This window comes from Equus caballus, chromosome 18 (assembly GCF_041296265.1).
Source record: "Equus caballus isolate H_3958 breed thoroughbred chromosome 18, TB-T2T, whole genome shotgun sequence".
Lineage (NCBI taxonomy): Eukaryota > Metazoa > Chordata > Mammalia > Perissodactyla > Equidae > Equus > Equus caballus.
The window spans coordinates 9,788,709-9,807,672 of record NC_091701.1 but is presented as its reverse complement, the minus strand read 5'-3'; the positions used below and the strand labels follow the sequence as shown (position 1 = coordinate 9,807,672).

The 18,964-nt window shown below is 39.1% G+C and overlaps 1 protein-coding gene across 48 annotated transcripts in view; it reads right to left on the bottom strand.

Moving 5' to 3' along the window:
* The window catches only part of CLASP1 (cytoplasmic linker associated protein 1), a 256,363-nt gene that overhangs the window by 109,561 nt on the left and 127,838 nt on the right, over nucleotides 1–18,964 (bottom strand). For all 48 annotated transcript variants that reach the window (XM_070240668.1, XM_070240633.1, XM_070240648.1 and 45 more), the window contains 4 exons: nucleotides 6,146–6,298; nucleotides 3,161–3,234; nucleotides 1,899–1,991; nucleotides 352–497 (listed from right to left, as the gene is read on the bottom strand). In XM_070240668.1, the coding sequence (XP_070096769.1) occupies nucleotides 352–497; nucleotides 1,899–1,991; nucleotides 3,161–3,234; nucleotides 6,146–6,298 (466 nt within the window). The remainder of the gene's footprint in view (nucleotides 1–351; nucleotides 498–1,898; nucleotides 1,992–3,160; nucleotides 3,235–6,145; nucleotides 6,299–18,964) is intronic.

The following is an 18,964-nucleotide window of genomic DNA, read 5'->3' as shown; positions in this document are numbered from 1 at the left end:
CCAACAAAAATTCTCATAATCACGTTATATCCTGTAAGCAAAATCAATGAAAAAAGTGAGAAACAGAATTTATACAATTTCATTTTCCATATTATTAATCATAATTGCTTCAAGTTTAAAATAGAGGCTTCAGAGCTAAGTCACTGAATAAAATTTAAAATCTGCCACACTTTACATAATTGGGCAGGAAATACTGTAAAAGTGCTAAGAGAAAGGTAACTGGAGTAGGTCTTGGGGACTAGTCAGAAGCTGCATTAGAGACCCATCGGACACATTCAATGAACCATCTCTGAAGCACTGTGGCAAGGCTATTTGAGGATGTGTGAGAATCCGGAGCGTTGCAATCCTTACCCCAATGTGATACAAGCCTCCCGCACTACCTGAGACCGCAGATCCTTAGCAGATAGTTTAAAGGCTCCATCCAAAAGACGCAAGTGTTGAAAGAAGTTATCATACTCAGCAGCACCAGCCAAAAGTAAAGATCTAATCTTTTTTAGCTAATGGGAAAGAAAAAATTAAGAGAGAAAGAAAACAATTCTTAAAACAGAATACATGAAACAACAGAAGCCATCAAATATGACAGATCAACATCAAAGTTAAACGATACAGAACCAGTTTTCCAAAAAGAATTCAGCCAATTAAATATTAGCTAATACACTGAACAAACCAATTCTTTTTCTTTTTTTTGAGGAAGATTAGCCATGAGCTAACATCTGTGCCCATCTTCCTCTACTTTATATGTGGGACGCCTACCACACCACGGCTTGCCAAGTGGTACATAGGTCGGCACCCGGGAACGAGGGAACCCTGGGCCGCCGAAGCAGAATGTGCGAACGTCACAGCTGCGCCACCAGGCCAGCTCATGAACAAATCAATTTTTTAAATATACTATCTGTGATAAACATATTACAATTCTACAAAATGTATATTTTTTTTTAAAGATTTTATTTTTTTTTCCTTTTTCTCCCCAAAGCCCCCCGGTACATAGTTGTGTATTCTTCGTTGTGGGTTCTTCTAGTTGTGGCATGTGGGACGCTGCCTCAGCGTGGTCTGACGAGCAGTGCCATGTCCGCGCCCAGGATTCGAACCAACGAAACACTGGGCTGCCTGCAGCGGAGCGCGCGAACTTAACCACTCGGCCACGGGGCCAGCCCCCTACAAAATGTATTTTTAATTGGAAATATTTTAGTGTATTTACAGATTGTATGCTAATGATTAAAAAACGAAAACCTTCATTTTAGCTTGTAAAAAGCTTCTCCCCTAAGCTTTCCTTCTCCCACACTCCACTCTGCCATTTATTTAACAAGTCAAAGGAAAGAGCAATCTACAGTCTCTTTATAGAATCCCCCACCGTAGCATCACTAAAAGGCTGGTCTGAATTTGGAACAGAATACAACAGCAATTTTACCACCTCTCTTCTTGCCAGCCAACCACTGTGAAACAGCTTTCCTGAGAGAAGACACACCCTCATTTTAATGTTTAGCCCACTTATTTTCATTAATCCTCTTCTAAAAATAGAAGGACAGAATTTTCTAGCAAGTTATATGAAAAAAGGAACAGAGGGACACACACTGAACATGCCACTAAGAAGCCGCTTTACTGGCAACCATCAGAGGATCCAGTCTTTACTACAGTGAGAGTGCAGGCCCTCAACAGACAACCCAGTCAGGCTTTGTCAAAAGTACGGGATATATAGAAGGGTGCAAGTTGGATGTTTTAAAAATAGAAATAGAAGTGAGGTTACTCTAGTAAAAAGTGAAAGCGTAAATATGACTATTTATATTTAAAATGTCTACTACTTAAAATTCATTAGCGTTATACCCCAATTTCATAATAAAGTAATTAGAGTATTTAAATAAATCTAATGAAAATGTAATCACATGAAGTCAACAGCTTACAGCATTTACTCTTTGCTCCCAATCATGCTTGTCATCAGATAATATTTCCCTAATCTTGTTTATGGATTCCTCAAGGTCTCGGCTGGAATAAATCTGTAAGCAAAATTAATTTACAATCAATATAAACAAAGATTACTTCTTAATTATATGAAGTCAAAAGCATTTAGTAAATGTAGTAAAAGAAACCATTTCATTTTTCAGAAGGACCTATGAGATCCTTCTAGATCCTTCTAGACACATCTAGACAGACTTGTCTTAGAATGAGCTTTTTCCCCACTGTGAATATATAACCACTAGATTTGATGTCCGTGAATGGATAACCTTGCCTCAAACATAGCTTTACTATAAACTTAACAGATGATTTCATGTACAAAAGAGAAAGAAGCCTACTTGGAAGCAGTCAGTGAGCAGAAGTCATGTATTACTCTTGGTATTATTTACACCACCATCCTATACCTGTAACTTTAAACACTTTCAAATCTACTTTCTCATTTATCTTCATATTTTACTTGTAACACAGGTATGGGAACAACCAATCAAGAATGAGGCATGCTGAGAAGGTCAAAGACTTTAGGATGAACTTGAGCCTAATAAGATGCTTGTTATCTGATTTATACACATATGGCAATCAAGCAGCACGTAACAAGTGACCCATACAGACATTAAGTGCTACAGGAATCCCAAGCACAGACAGGACTGTAGGATGAGGAAAAGTATTATTAAACCCCACTCAATAATGGACAACACTGAGGCACAAAGCACCTAAACTATGTGACTGTACCCCAACTCTTATAAATAATCTCTGCTTCATCTGTTAGCTACTTAAGTGAAGCATCAAGCGGGTACAAACTAAGATTTTATTAAACCATTCTTTAAATTTTTTCAGACACCAAAATCCTTCAAATTTACAAATTTTTCTAAGAAAATTCTCTAAATAAGCATGAATCTTTGTTCTCTTATCTAATCTAATCACTCATTTTATTTTCTCTTTTATGTCGCCTGCCCTACAAACTTCTTACTAGAGTAGGCAGCTTCTCTCCAGTTCTCACTGGAAGCTCATCTTGGGACTTGGCTTTTGCTCTTCACTTCAGCTACAAGAGGCTTCAACATTTCCTAGTCTGCAACCTCAGATCTCCTGTAATCTTAATAGTTAAAATTACCTTATCTAGTAAGGGAGAGTTCCTATATCACATATACGAAAAATGAAATTTGAAGGGGAAGCTTACCCTTGTTTTTAACCAAACTCCAATATCTTCACTCACCTGCACTACAGGGACGTCATCAAATGCTTTAATAAAGTCCTCTTCATCAACAGCACCAGCTCCTTCTTTTGCAGCTATGAAAAAGGTTAATTTTTAAAATGGAACAACGTACATTGGATGAGGCTGAATATACACAATCACAACTACATTTTGAAAGATTTGTAACTATATTTTTAAAGACAATAAAAATTTAGTGTTGTGGAATTGAAAAACATTACTGATGTTAATATCAAGATGAAGTATAGCAATTCTACAATATTATATACATTAGCTTAAAGTCACTTAAAGAGACTACTGTTTTAAGGAGAGACAGCCTAGTCTTTAAAGAATTTAGAAGATGTATGCTCTATTAATGTACAAATCTTTTGAAAGATCCCTAATAAACAGATATAATAGAAAATTTAATTCTTCAGGGAATAAATTAGATTATGTTATTGTTAGGACTCTAGCATAACAAATTTGTGAAATATTCAAGTAAGTTCCAAAGAATTTAACAGTTTCATTTAAACTTTATATTAGTCTCAAAGCATTTCCATTTCCTTGAAGTTATGATAACTTTGAATTTTTCATTTATGGATCAGTAGCAAGTTTCCCCCATAAAGTTGTCGTAAGATGCTTTATATACTTAAAAGTTAATAGCTGTCATTTGGGAGAAACCTTTTTCTTTTTGCTAATATAAACTTCACACATGCCTATCGTGACATTTTATCAGATTTTTTTCATAATAAAGGTTTCACAATTGGTGCCTACAGTCATCTGTGTAACCCTTGTTAATGATTTACATTGATTAGTCTAAGTGCTTTTATAGAGCTTCTCAGCAGACAAGCTATCTGGTGTTTGAGGTCATGATGGTCTGGCTAGATAAAACAGGGCTTTAAAAACCATTTTGGTAGCAGTAAATGTGTGTTCTCACTCGATGATTACTCACGCTGCATTCACAGCTAACTATAAAGAGCAGCAACACACTGTGATGTGGAGCTCAGTGTCTGCTTTAGTCTAAAGACTGCATCTCCCTGAACAGATGGGTCCTGAGCACATCCTCTGAGTGAGGCACTGTGCCACGCATCCACATACTGAAGAGGATTGGAAGACCAACCACAGTCCCTGAGCCCAAGGAATGTGACAAGAAGGAGTCAACAAGGAAGTCATGACTGCGGTGTTAAAACGCAAAACGGATGAGAGTGGGGCTGACAGGAAAGACAAGGCTGATATCTCTGCATAATCTACAGAGCTGGGATTTTTGGAAGGGGTATGGGTGAGGAATGGGAAGGAAAAGGAGTGGTCTGATCATACAGAAGTTTTCTAAGCCTTGTTCATGGAAGGGATGCCACCCAAGAATATATCAAGAAAAAGGATCAGAAAGATTGTTTAGCCATAAAAAGGAATGAAATTCTGGTATGTGCTATAAAGTAGATAAACCTCAAAAATATTATGCTAAGTGAAAGAAGCCAGACACAAAAGATCCCATATTGTATGACTCCATTTCTATGAAATATCTAGAATAGGTAAATTAATGGAGAAAAAATGGAGACTGTTGGGGCCGGCCCCGTGGCCAAATGGTTGGGTTAGCGCGCTCCACTGCAGCGGCCCGGGGTTTCGCTGGTTCAGATCCCGGGCGCGGACATGGCACCGCTCATCAGGCCACGTTGAGGAGGTGTCCCACATGCCACAACTAGAAGTACCCACAACTAAGATATACAACTATGTACTGGGGGGATTTGGGGAGAAAAAGCAGGGGGGAAAAATGGAGATTGTTGACTGTGAGGGGCTGGGGGAAAGAAGAAATGGGGAGCAACTGTTTAAAGAGTACAGGGTTTCTTTGGGAGGGATGAAACTGTTTCAGAAGTGGACATAGGTGGTGGTTGCACAACACTGTTAACACACTAAATGCCACTGGATTGTTACACCTTTAAAACAGTTAAGTTTATGTTATGTGAATTTAAGCTCAATAAGAAAAAAAAATTTTTTTTTAATACACCAGAAAGAAAAAAAAAGATCAGAAAGATCTAAGAATGACAACAACAAATGTAAGAAACAAGCACAGCTTCTCTTCTGCCACCCCAGATGTGAACGTCATTCTGACTGTCAGTACAGCTCCTTTAACACTGACAGGGATGCTGGTGGTAGAGGTGTTGCAGCAGCACCAAGCTGATCAAGTCAAAACATCAACATTCTTGGGCCAGTTCAGAAGGCACGGAAGACCAGCAGGAAGAGACAGCATTCTAATGCTAATCCTTATCCAGTTTTCATTTAGCCCATCCAGCCAAGCTCAAAAGCCCAACGCTAACAGTGAGCATGGTTCTGAAAGCAGTGGCTACTCAATTTTTAGAGGTAAAAAGTAGGAAATTTGCACGTAAATTCAAAATCTGACAGCAAAATGGAAGTTGTATATGACAAGGACTCAAACTATTTAAATTAGGGGTGGAGGAGGAAGGACATAGGGAAGAAATCTTTGTAAACCAATTTTCAAAGATTCAGAGAGCTAATTCCTACCATTTCCTTAAATTCAGCATCCATACTTGTCTCAGAAGGAACGATGCTATTTGTAGGAACAAAATACATTTTAAATACCTAACAGGAAGTACAATCTGACTTGCGGATAGTCTCATTCTTGATAAACAGAAACTGGCTAAAAAGGCCCCAAGCTTGTTTCAGGCATTGCTGGAGCCCAATAACCACATAATGCCATCAGGGTGCACTCTTGCTCTTCCTCTCTTTGCTGTGTGTGCTTTCCTCTGTGATGGCTGCATTCTCCTACAGGCTCTATCTTACCAAAATGTGGCAACACAGCAGCTCAAACTTACATCCTACCAGCTTATCAGCACTGACAGGACAGCACTAATTTAATTAAAGAACAGCAAGCAGAGGCATATTGCAAATGGGATTACTCCACTTCTAAAGGACACAGAAGGCAAGTACCATGCACGTCTGGTTTTAAATGGTGGCATAGCTGACTCCACACCACCACATGGAGCGTGGTCTCACCTGAGGACTTGGATCCAAGAGTGGATGATCCAAGCCGGCGGGTGGTCCCCATTCCAACGTTTCTCCGTGAGCTTGGTTGAGCTTTGGATGATGTAGAACTGGCAGAGGACGGTCTATTACCGTCCACAGAATCTTCATCATCAAAATTTTTATCTGAAAAGTAAGCACAGATATCATTGTTTTAAAAGAAAAAGGACCTCTTCACTTAAATTTGAAACAACTAGCCTTAGAGATAAATAGTTTTGCCTACTCTTGGAATCTGAAGTCCCAGTCCAGGGTCTAGGAAGGCCTTCGTTAAGTCCAGAATGAAGCTACAAACATCACGTTTGCTTTCACATGATCTAGAATGCTCTCCCATTCCAATTTTAGAAAATAGAGAAAACATAACGATAGAAACAACCTCTCATAAAACCACCATCTAGAAACAGGTACTCTAACATTTTGGCATATTTCTGACCATACTTTCATGCATTTTTTAATAACAGCTGACATGAGACTATATATCCTTTTGGAATACTGCTTATTTCAAATATGTCCAGTTTTCCACGTGATGAAATATTCCTCATCAACATCATTTTAATGGTTGCATGGTACTTTGTAACCAGAAAATGCCACAGCTGACATTTTAGGGTGGTTCTAAACACCTCCCCCTTAGAAATAATAATATTAGAACATACACCTTCTCACTTGCACTTTTGTTGAAATTTCTAATAATTTTAAGAAAAAAATCCCTAGACGCAATATTACTAGGTCAGAGAGCATAGAAGTTTTTGATGTATACTGCCAAACTTATCTTCAGAAAAGGTCATATAGATAAATATTTTCCCCTGAAGTTCAAAGGAGTGTCCATCTTGCCACATTCTTGCCAACACTGAGTATTATCATTTTTAAACTTCAACCAATTTGATAGGCAAAAAATTGCTACTTCTTCAATGTTGCATTTCTCTTTTAGTGAGGTTGAGCAGTTTTTCATAAATTCATTAACTTCTAAACTTTCTAAGCAGCAGTGGATCCAATCAATATTAAGTTGCATTTAAAATTAAAGAGAAAAAAAATCCTTGGGTTTTAAAAAATCAACGTATTTATAAACAACATTTTGATAACGGAAAATTAAAGCTATCATGGTGTACTATACGGAATACCAAGGGCTTATATAGCAAGTGTGAGTCATTCAGGAGGCTAAACAAAGAACTTAAGAGAAATTAAAAACAAAAAACGAAAACTAACATCTGAGGCTGGCAATAATCATGATTTCTGAAAAAGGGCATTATATCTTTACCACTAAGTCTGAAATAAATATTTGTTGACCAAAACCAGATACAAATAGCACCCTGTTTTTCTTGATTTAGTTGCTTCTTAGCTAAACATCAATGGCCAAGTCTTGTGTCTACTCAGGACACTAATGTTCCTTACAACTCACCAACAATCCACTTCAAATTACATGGCTTCTTTCATTCAACATGGGGGAAAGGGGTCGTTGAGGGGAGATACAGAATAGGACACACCCTTACAAATGCATATCCTTGTGCAGATTAGCTTCCTTCAACACACCTTTAAATTTCCCAGATTGCTGTATCAAGCTATGCTGTTTGACAGATGGTTGCTTCAATCCACCCACCCATTTCTTATTGATTCAGACGTTCAGTGGTCTATTAGCATAGACTTTCCATGTGGATTCCAAAGGTGATTCTTAAACTGTACAGCATATTAATAAGGCCCTTCCCAAGAGTAAAATTTAGTCTAATATACAGAATAAGGATAAGGACAACCCAAAGGAGAGGTTGCCCACTGAACACTGCCAGCACTAGCAGTGACAAGAACTGATCTCAGCTTGTCTGTCCTCAGGGGAACTACAGGAGCATTTGAACCACCACCATTATTCAACCACGTTGAATAACTGTGATCTTTATTCTGCTCAGAACACGAACAATTCCCGTCTGTGGGAAAGGTAAATAATGAACGGGGCTAATGAGGACACCATTGTGTTCTACTCAAAAATTCATGTAAATTGTGTTTAGTGTAGTCTTTCTAACATAGGCAGTCATGGCATTTAGAATTGCATTCAGTTACTGAGAATTATTCTCAATGGAACAATTTCACTGGAATTCCTGGGATTTCTGCTTGCAGCAATGATAGACTAGCAAGGACCAAATTTAACCTTTTACAGTAAATAGAAACCAGACAGAATATGTAAAACAAGCACTTCCAGATGACAATAGGGAGTGAAGAACTGTGGTCCCTGAGAGAAGGGAAACAAACAAGTTGAGCTACACAATCACCCCAACTTTCTGCCTGGAGATAATTTCCACGCCACTAAACACAGGGAAGGGGAAGCCAAATTGAACCTGGTAAACTTGCTAAGTCAAAAAAATGAAGATCAGAGTTCAGGGAGGCTGAGGTGGCTGGAAGTTACAGGGCAGAGTGCTAGAAAAGAGGAAGCTACACAGAAAGAGAGCTCTAGAAGTGTACTAAGTTCTAAGAGGTCATGCATGTGTGAGTGAAATTCCACAAGGCAGGGCAAAAAATGACCACAAAACTATAAAGTGAGCAATTCCCAAAGCTTACACAAAGCAGGAAGATGTTTGAGCACCAGAGCAGAACGTTCCTGGTGACTCACGTGAGGCATTCAGTGGAGGCACCCCGAAGGGCAGACCAGAGGAGTAGGGCTGAACTATTTCTGGAGTGAAGGCTACATTAAGCCTACCCTATCAAAGTTTAAAAAGAGGCCTCAAGGAGTTAATCAGATCTGCAAGTAACTTAAAACTGCTTTGCCAAACAAAGCATAACATTCCTTAAAGAAATATAACAAAATACAGATACTTGGCAATGTAACATTCACAATATACAACATCTCATCAAAATTGTATAAACATGACAAGAAGCAGGAAAATGTGGCCCTTAATCAGGAGGGGAAAAAAATCATAAAATAGTAACAAACTAAGAAATGCTGAAATGAGCAGCTAAGAACAGTAAAACCACTATAACTATGCTTAAGTATTTTTTTTTTTAAAAGATTGGCACCTGAGCTAACAACTGTTGGCAATCTTTTTTTTTTTTTTTGCTTTTTCTCCCCAAATTTCCCCAGTACATAGTTGTATATTTTTAGTTGTGAGTCCTCCTAGTTGTGGCATGTGGGATGCCGCCTCAGCATGACAAACAGTGCCATGTCTACGCCCAGGATCCAAACCAGTGAAACCCCAGACCACTGAAGCAGAGTGAGTGAACTTAACCACTCAGTCACAGGGCCGGCCCCTATGCTCAAGGAACAAATAGGGGCTGGCCCAGTGGAGCAGCAGTTAAGTTCGTACGTTCTGCTGCTCAGCTGCCCGGGGTTTGCCGGTTCGCATCCTGGGTGCAGACATGGTACCGCTTAGCAAAAGCCATGCTGTGGTAGGCGTCCCACATATAAAGTAGAGGAAGATGGGTACGGATGTTAGCTCAGGGCCAGTCTTCCTCAGCAAAAAGAGGAGGATTGGCAGTAGTTAGCTCAGGGCTAATATTCCTCAAAAGAAAATAAATAAATAAAGGAACAAATAGACATAATGAGAGAAAAAAAACTTAAAGGACCAAATGAACTTCTATAAATTAAGAAAACACAGTATCTGAAAAGAAAATGTCATTGAATGGAATTAAAAGCAGATTAGACACTGCAGAAGAAAAAACATCAGAGAATTTAAATACATAGTAATAAAATTTAACCAATATTAACCACAGAGACCAAAGGAAAAAAGGTTAAAAAAAACAAACACGAAGAATAGTCTCAGAGACCTGTGGGATAATATCAAGCAGTCAAACACACGTGAAATTGCACTCCCAGCAGGAGTCAGAGGGAAAAAAGATACATTACATATAGAGGAACAAAATGACAGTAGGCTTCATCAGAAGCCATGTGAGCCAGAGACAATGGAATGACATCTTGAAAAGGTAAAAGGAAACTATTAGCCTAGAATTCTATACCCAACCAAAATATCTTTTAAGAATAAAGGCTAAATAAAAACTTATTCAGACAAACAAACAAAAAAAGAATTTGTCACCAGCAGACCTGCACTCCAAGAAATGTTAAAGAAAGATATTCAGGCAAAAGGAAAACAACACCAAATGGAAACTTGGATTTACATAACAAAATGAAGAGTATTGGACATAACATATATGTGGATAAATATAAGACTTTCTCCAGGCATTTCTGTAAAAGATACCTGACGGTTTGAAGCAAAAACAAAACAGTCAACATTCAGTTTCCATTTTTTTTAAAAGATTTTTTATTTTTTTCCTTTTTCTCCCCAAAGCCCCCTGACACATAGTTGTGTATTCTTCGTTGTGGGTCCTTCTAGTTGTGGCACGTGGGACGCTGCCTCAGGATGGTCTGATGAGCAGTGCCATGTCCACACCCAGGATTCAAACCAACGAAACACTGGGCCGCCTGCAGTGGAGCGCGCGAACTTAACCACTCGGCCACGGGGCCAGTCCCTAGTTTCCATTTTTTTAATATTCTCATGTCATAGGCAGACAACTTGGAGGCCAGAGAAAGGATACAGTGGCAGTTAGGACATATGTTGCCATATGGAATGGCACACAAAAAGCTGAGAAAGCATGAAGAAACGGAAGCAGTTCAGAGTCTGTCCTCAGATAGCTTATATTTTTAAAAGTTAATTATAACTTGTCCAAATTTACTGAATATGTCACATAATGGTGTACTACTGCACTGAGAAGGTGTGTGTTTCATCACCAATATCTGTATGGAAACGCCTCCCAAGGAAGGGAAGGAGGCAAAAGAATACTGAGCAGCCAGAGATAGGTTTTTTTAAAACTGAGCTCTAAGAGTCCCACTCAGTCTTTTCGCTTACCCTTTGGAAACAAATCTAGCAGGCTTACTGATCTTTTTTTCTAACCAGATTAGAAGCAACTAAATATAAAAATAGTAAGAAGGCGGGTGCAGGAGTTAAGCATAGTGACATTAATGAGAAGTGACAATTGAAAGCCTGACAGCTAAAGAGAAACCGAAAAAGCAAACACATGCATAGATATACCCCCAAACCCAAACTGCTGAGAATGTCAGTGCCAGTACATAGGTCAAATGACATTTATACAACTTAATAGCACAACAGCAGGTGCTTATAACTACAACCCTGCACCATCAAGATTAAATTATTTTTCATGTGATCTGTGTATTAACAAAGAAATTCATATTTTCTAACTGAATTGGAAATTCAGGGAAAAAAGAAAAAGCATATTCATTTTCCAGATTAACAGTTGGACAAACTGCTTTAAATTTAGAGATACTTCACCTGAAAAGGTATTTGGAGGATAAAGGCCAACTGAGCCTATTATTTGAAAACTAACACACTGTTTAAAAATAAGCCAACCCTATGTCTCCCAGCTTTTTGGACACCTAGAAATTAAAATCAAGATAAAAGGGAGGTTAGGCCCTGAGAAAGGCAACCTAGTTTCAGTTAACTGGGAAATTCTCTTATGAAGAACATGCCATTCCTTAACTGGAAAAGTAGGCTGCATTTGCAACTGGACTGTGGTTACAGAGTGGACCCACTCTGGTCCAGCCCAGGATGAGGAGCCTTGCAGTCTCAAGAGCTAACATATTCCAGTATTTCTCAACTCAATCAATCCACACTGCACTGGACTAGTCCTTTAAATCCCATTTTCTTCAGGGTTTTGAGCTAAGCTGACAAATGTGAGGATATAAGCTCTTTTTCTAGTTGCAAGAACGTGTGAAAATGCATATTTTTAGCTATGCTGGTTTACGCCATTACAACAGTTCAAAAATTTTCATACAACATGACAACACGTAACACAGACAATGGTCTTTCGGAAGGATAAGTTCTCCCTGAGCCCAAAGAAATAATTAATTAATTTGCCACCAACGCAAAGATTGCCATCTGAGGGTCACTCCTCCTATGTGACAGTCTGGGGTAGAAACCTGGAATAAGATAATTGGAGCCTTCACTTCCCAGCCTCCATCACCTCCTTTAATCCTTTAAATCACTTGAGCTCCATTCCTCCTTTTACAGCACTGGAACAAGATATTTAAAAATGACTCACGAAATTTCTACAGAGTGACACTGTAATTTTCATCCAGCTCTCAATCATCCCACTCCTGGCAACCCAGTTAGGCACAGTAAAGTGAGAAACAGCAGCAAAATAGCATGCCAAAAAGGACTATTGGTAAAAAGAGATTTTAAAACACAGAAGAAACAGGACCCTGTGAAAAAACAAAAAGTCCAGAGCACAAAGACAGTCATTCATGGACTTAAAAGCAAAAGAGCAGAATCCTAAAAGCTAAACAAGTCTGTGAACTTGTCTTGAACAAGTCTTGAACTGTGGTCAAGATGCTGGATGGTGGCTGGAGACTGTCCAGGCCTGCACCGGGTGGGCAGAAGCAGTCCCTTTGTCAGCCTCAACACACTCAGATTCTAAAATCCCCAAGGAAGCCCCAGCAGAGCCCTAGCAGCCTCAGAAGTGAGCTTCAATCAGACTGGGCAGGGGAAGATATAAGGCAACAAGACACAGACAGATTCCACAGGTCAAAGACGATCGGACAGACCATTACGTATCACTGTGACTATGGACTTGGGTACGGGGTGGTAGAGAAACTATCAGTCTAAAGACAGATTTTAAGTTTTGTAATTACAAGCTTTGGATTATACTGTCTATTTAGAAAATTTATATACTCATCTATGAGGATGATCAAAATGTCACAGGAACTAAGAAATGTCTCTTACATTGTCCAGCTGCCAGGAAGGCCAGAACCTACAGCACAAAGCTTTTCCTTCTCTTTTCTCCAGAGGCAGGCTTTGACTGGTGGAAGCCCAATGAGGAGGACATGCCTCATTTCCTAAAGCAAAGACAGTTAACTCTCTGTTTCACTCACTGCATCAGGGTCACTTTGTAGAAGCTGATATTCCTGACAGGCTTTCAGATTCACCCACTCCGTTACTGAAATTCTTCAAGGGAGTAAGAAATGTGGCAGCCTAGTAACTAGAATATAATTAGCATTCCCAAAAGGAGGCTACACACAGGGACATGATAATAAGCCCAAAGGCTGGCTGCTTTTGTAAATATCCCCAAATTTCTTCTTTCGTGATCTTTCACAGATCAAAGCCTTTGCTGTTTACCAGTCTTACCAGATATGCCCAACACACTCCTACACATTCTTGAAAACACTAGTCTACTGCTGGCTCCTCAGAGATCTTGCCCAGCTCTGTCCAGAGTCAATTGTGCCCTTCTCTGTGTTACATGGCCAAACGTGTGCCTTTTACTTCATCTCATCCAGGAATTAGCTGCTTGCATAACTGTGCCAGGCCCCTGTGTTTGGTGCTTTGCGTATTCTCATTAAATCCTCCTGACAACACTAAGAGGGAAGTGCTATTATCACTCTTAAAGATGCAAAAACTTAACTCATCCAGATATAATGTGCCCAGAGTCACATGGCTAGAAAGAAGGTGGATGAAGCCAGGATTCAAGTCCATGTCTGTCCAACTCAAGATCCTATGATCGGAGTCATGATAATAAACAACTGCCACTAAGAAAAGCAATTGGCATAAACTGGCCACTTACTATGTGCTGAGCACTGCGCTAAGTGCTTTCTGTGCATTATTTTAATTAATTCTTGTAAGAGATGTTTGCTTACTTTAGAAAATTATTTACTTAAGACAATTTCTTAAGCATAGAATCATCAACACCTCTTAATGAATATAGACATAAAAATCCTCAACAGAATATCAGCAAACCAAATCCAGCAACATACAAAAAGAATTATCATCATGGCCAAGTAAGATTTATCCCATGGATGCAATATTGGTTTAATTACAAAAATCAATTAATTTAATACATCATATTAATAGAATAAAAGACAAAAAAAACAATATGCTCAACAGACACAAAGTATTTGACAATATCCCAAACAAACCCTTTCATGCTAAAAACACTACCGGATTAGAAGGGAACTAATAAAAAACATACTATTAACATTACATTTGACAGTGAAAGACTAGATGCTTGCCCCTCAAAGATCAGGAACAAGACAAGAAGTCCTCTGTTGCCATTCTGTACTAGAGGTTCTAACCAAGGCAATTAGTAAAGAAAAAGAAAGAGAAAAAACCCAGATTAGATAGGAAGAACTAAAACTACCTCTGTTGACAGATGACAGAATCCCGCATGTAGACAGTTCTAAGGAATTCACTGAAAAACTATTAGAACTAATGAGTTCAGCAAGGTTGCAGGACATAAGACCAATACAGAAAAATCAATTGCATTTCTACACATCAGTAATGAATAATCTAAAAATGAAATTAAGAAACTTCAATTAACAGGAGCATCAAGAAAAATAAAACACTTTAGGAATAACTTTAATGAAAGGAAGAAAGAAATCCAAGGAGACTAAAGATGCCAAAAACAAGTTTTAAGATAGAAAAGAGGGCCTTTCAATTGTGGGGTTTTTTCCAATTTCATTTTTATAAAAATCAAACGTATATACCTATTCAGTCTTGAACCTGGCTATAAGAAGAACCCATGAAGCCCAGCCTATTTTACTAGAACTTTTCATCTCCCTTGCTCAATCAACTCTCTCAATCCCAAAGGTCAGTGGGTAGATTTGTTTTCAATGACTAGGCATCCGTGACAGAAGGGACATTGTACATAAGGTGGTGGTACAGTCACATGGAGTGCCGTCGGCTTATGCAGTTGGCTCAGCCCCGTCCCAGTGGAACCTGGAAGCAGCCTCCGTGCATGGACATCCCGGGCAACCGGCCAATGAAAGCCTCCTGACTTCAGAGCTATAGTCCTTCATGCTGAACAAAGGTTTTGGCATTTCTAGCAAGAGGGGTAAATCACTTAGTGGGTGGTTTCACTGAGAAAACGCAACAATAATTGGAGTTCAGTCTTCCACAAGTGACTCTAACCTTGGGAGGCGGCACGTGTAGTGGTGAAAACTACACAGACTTCAAAGAGGTCTCCAGACTACAAAAATCCCAGCACTCTTCCTTAGTTTAGACGGGTTACTGAACTTCTCTGAGCCTGCTTCTCATCTGGAGAATGAGGATCATCCACATACCTTTTATTGGTGAATTTGGAATATGTGTTTAAATGCCCACCCTCTGCCAGGCCCTGAGCCGGATGCTGGCAATTCGGAGAACAAAGCAGTCCCTACTCTGAGAGCTGCCAGCCAGGCAGCATGACGAGCCTTTGGAAAGGAAATTGCTGGAGGCTACAGAGGTCCAGGCAAGGCGTTCCTGAGGAAGTCTTTGTATCAGGAAAAGCGGTGCCTGAAAACTGAGCAGATGTTAAGCTGGGTGATGAATAAAGTATATTCTAGCAGGAATAATGTGTATGAAGCCCCTGGCCAAGAAAGGACAGGCAGCTGTGAGGACTGGTGCTGGCACAGCATAGGCACAAAGACGTGCCAAACAGGAGCTGGTAATTACTAATTAATAACGATAATTATAATAACCCCAAACTTCTTCATGATAGTAAGTTACAGAATAGTAGGGCATTTAAATTGTTACTTATTTCTCACAAAAGTACTCAAAAGGGACAGTGTAGACATTAATCTTTTAAGTGAACATATTTGGACATACATTTTTACTATTTCACGGGAAAGGGGGGAGTTTTAAGCAACTGTAAGGGCTATAAATAAAATGTGTATACTGATGACTGAAAACTAAAAGTGACCTTCTAGGAATCACAACTAATATCTCAACACCTTAGACAATGTCTTAAAGTCATATTAACAAAACTCACAGTGTATCCGTTCACTGATTAAATATTCTTTCTCTTTTTGACCACAGTACTTACTGTACCTTTGAACTTGGCCTAAAACGGCATTATACTTAATAAATGTCAGAACCCAAATCCCACAGGTATTAGATCTACACCTTGCATTCTTTTGGAAATGTTATTTTAATTATCATTGTAACAATCCTGACCCAATTCTTCTTGACAACCGCACATAGGCAACAAAAGTAAGTCAGCTGGAAAAATTCAGAGCCAAATTTGGAAAAAGTTTCCTACGAGAATGTTTTCTCTTACTTAAAAGTGACTGCAAGCGCTATTTGCCTCTTGTGCAATAATCCTTCAAATCATCCATTCCTGCTTTCATTACTTCATTCTCAAGACCCAAAGGAGGCAAATAATCATACTTCTGCATAAGAAGACACAGAGAAATAAGACGACAATTTAAAATACACCCATGTTCTAAGAAATCTTAAATCCTCTTATACCAGCCCCATCTCTACTCCAAGATACAAAGCCACCTGAATCAAACCCACATACAAAATTCTAAGTTCAAGTGTCCAAAACTATAATCGTCTCCTACCCCCCAAAACCTGCTCACCCTCCACGTTCCCTACTTCAGTTGGTCCTATCACCATTCATCCAGTCAGCCACACAAAAATAGGGAATTCTTCCTAAGTCTCCCTTCTCCCTTATAATCTCCTGCCACATCTTCTCCCACCCACCGACTCAAATAATCATTAAGTGTGGCCAGCGCCACTTCAACCATCTCTCACTCCGTTCCCGCTCCGGTCCCACTACGGCTGTCCTAATTCACGTATTCCTCACCTCTTAGGTGGATTTCTGTACTGAAACAGTCTCCTAATTGCTCTCTTTGCCTCCAATCTTTTTTTTTTTTTTAAATAAATAACAATAGATGTTTTAAATACACAGAACATCCAAAACATAAAAAATAAAAGCACATAATCTCACTACTCTGATAAACTCTGCAACCTTTTTCAAAGAACAAAATTAATGCTTATATAAACAAACGGTTAAGTAATTCAAATATTCAGAAGAAAATGAAATGAGAATAAAAAGCTTCTCTTCCAACTCCCTTACTATTTTCCAGTTTTTTGTTTTTAATAAAGTTTTTATTTTCAAATAGTACAGCCATGCACCACATAATGACGTTTCAGTCAACAAAGGACCATGTATACAACGGTGGTCCCATAAGATCAGTACATCTGGCCTAGGTGTATAGTAGGCTATACCATCCAGGTTTGCGTAAGTACACTCTATGATGTTTGCAGAATGACAAAATTGCCTAACGACGCATTTCTCAGAATGTATCCCTGTCACTAAGCGATGCATGTCTACATTAAACTTACAGAAAAGCTGTGAGGACAGTACAGAGTTCCCATATACCCCACACTCAGTCTCCCTATTATTAGCATCTAACAATAGTATGGTACATTTGTTAAAAGTAACGAACCAATATTGATACATATTATTAACTAAAGTCCACAGTTTACTCAGAGTTCCTTACTTTTTTCCTACTGTCCTTTATCTGTTCCAGGACCCAATTCAGGATATCACATTACATTTGGTCTCCCTAGGCTCCTCTAGGTTGTGACAGTTTCTCAGACTTCCCTCATTCTGGATGACCGTAATAGTTTCGAGGAGTACTGGTTGGGTAGGTTACAGAATATCCTTCAATTCGTGTTTGCCTGAGCTTTCTGTCATGTTTAGACAGAGCTTAAAGGTTTGGAGGAGGAAGACCACGGAGGTAACATGCAATTCTTCTCATATCGTAATAAGAGTACATGTTGTCACCAACACTGCTGATGTTGACCTTGACGACCTAGCTGAGGTGGTGTTTGTCAGTTCTGCCCTGTATAGTTACTCTTTTTCTCCCTTTCCATACTGTACTCTTTGGAGGGAAGTCACTATGCATATCACACAAGGAGCAGGAAGGTACGCTCTCCTCCTCCAGGGTGGAGTAACTACATAAATGATTTGGAACAACTTTGCATGGGAGATTTTGTCTCCTCTCCCTCACTTACATATTTACTCAATCATTCATTTTTATGAGTATGGACCCATCAAAATTTATCTTATACTTTGGGTTATAATCCAATCCTACTTAATTTTGTTGCTAAAATCGTTCCAGCTTTGGTCATTGGGAATCTTTCAGTTGACTCTTGTGTCCCTTTGACATACCCCCATCACTGTTTTGTTTTGCTTTTTGTTGAGCACTTCCTTATTTTCTGACACTATAGGCTCATGAGGCTCATCATATATATATTCCCTGCCCTAGCCCCAGAATCAGTCACTTCCCTATGGAGCCCTGCTGGCGTTAGAAACCAAGATCTGGGCATTGGATGCAGTTTCTTTTTAAGAGATTTTATTATAGATCTGATTCTGCATCTTGTTTCTCTTAAGAGAGCTTTCCACATCTAAACAAAAACATCAGCCATATCATTTTAAACCTAAGTCCAAGTTTCATTAGATCATCTAATGCTGTCACACTGGGTTGTGTCCCTGTATGACATACGACGATATTTATGGTCCGGGTCCTCTGCCAAGCTATCCATATGCACCATCTTACTTACTCTCCACAGTGGTGCAGGAATTATTACCTCCAACTCGAACATGAGGAAATCAAGGCTAACAGACAAGTCACCTGGCCCAAGTCACACCCTGCTCATGCAGACACAGCACTCACACTCAGTTTAAGGGATTCCAAAGTCCACATGCTCATTCCTGCCCCCAAAGTCACTTGTCCACTTACAATCCAGTCACCCAGACCCAAAAACCACTTAAAGGACTGTTGACACGTTCTGGATTATTTACACCAGTCTGCACCAAACTGAGAACTATAAGGAAAAACTTGTAAATTTCTCATGAAAGCTAAATTTATTCCACTTAAAGGACTACCCTTTATCCCTAACTACATCTTTTTATTTTTTATTGATGTTAATGTCCCTTGTTTTACAAAATAACAAGAGATAAGGTGGGGTTTTGTGTTGTTGTTGTTGTTTTATGTGGTAAAATTAAAGTTGGCCACCCTGTATCAGTTTCTCTACCCCACACTCA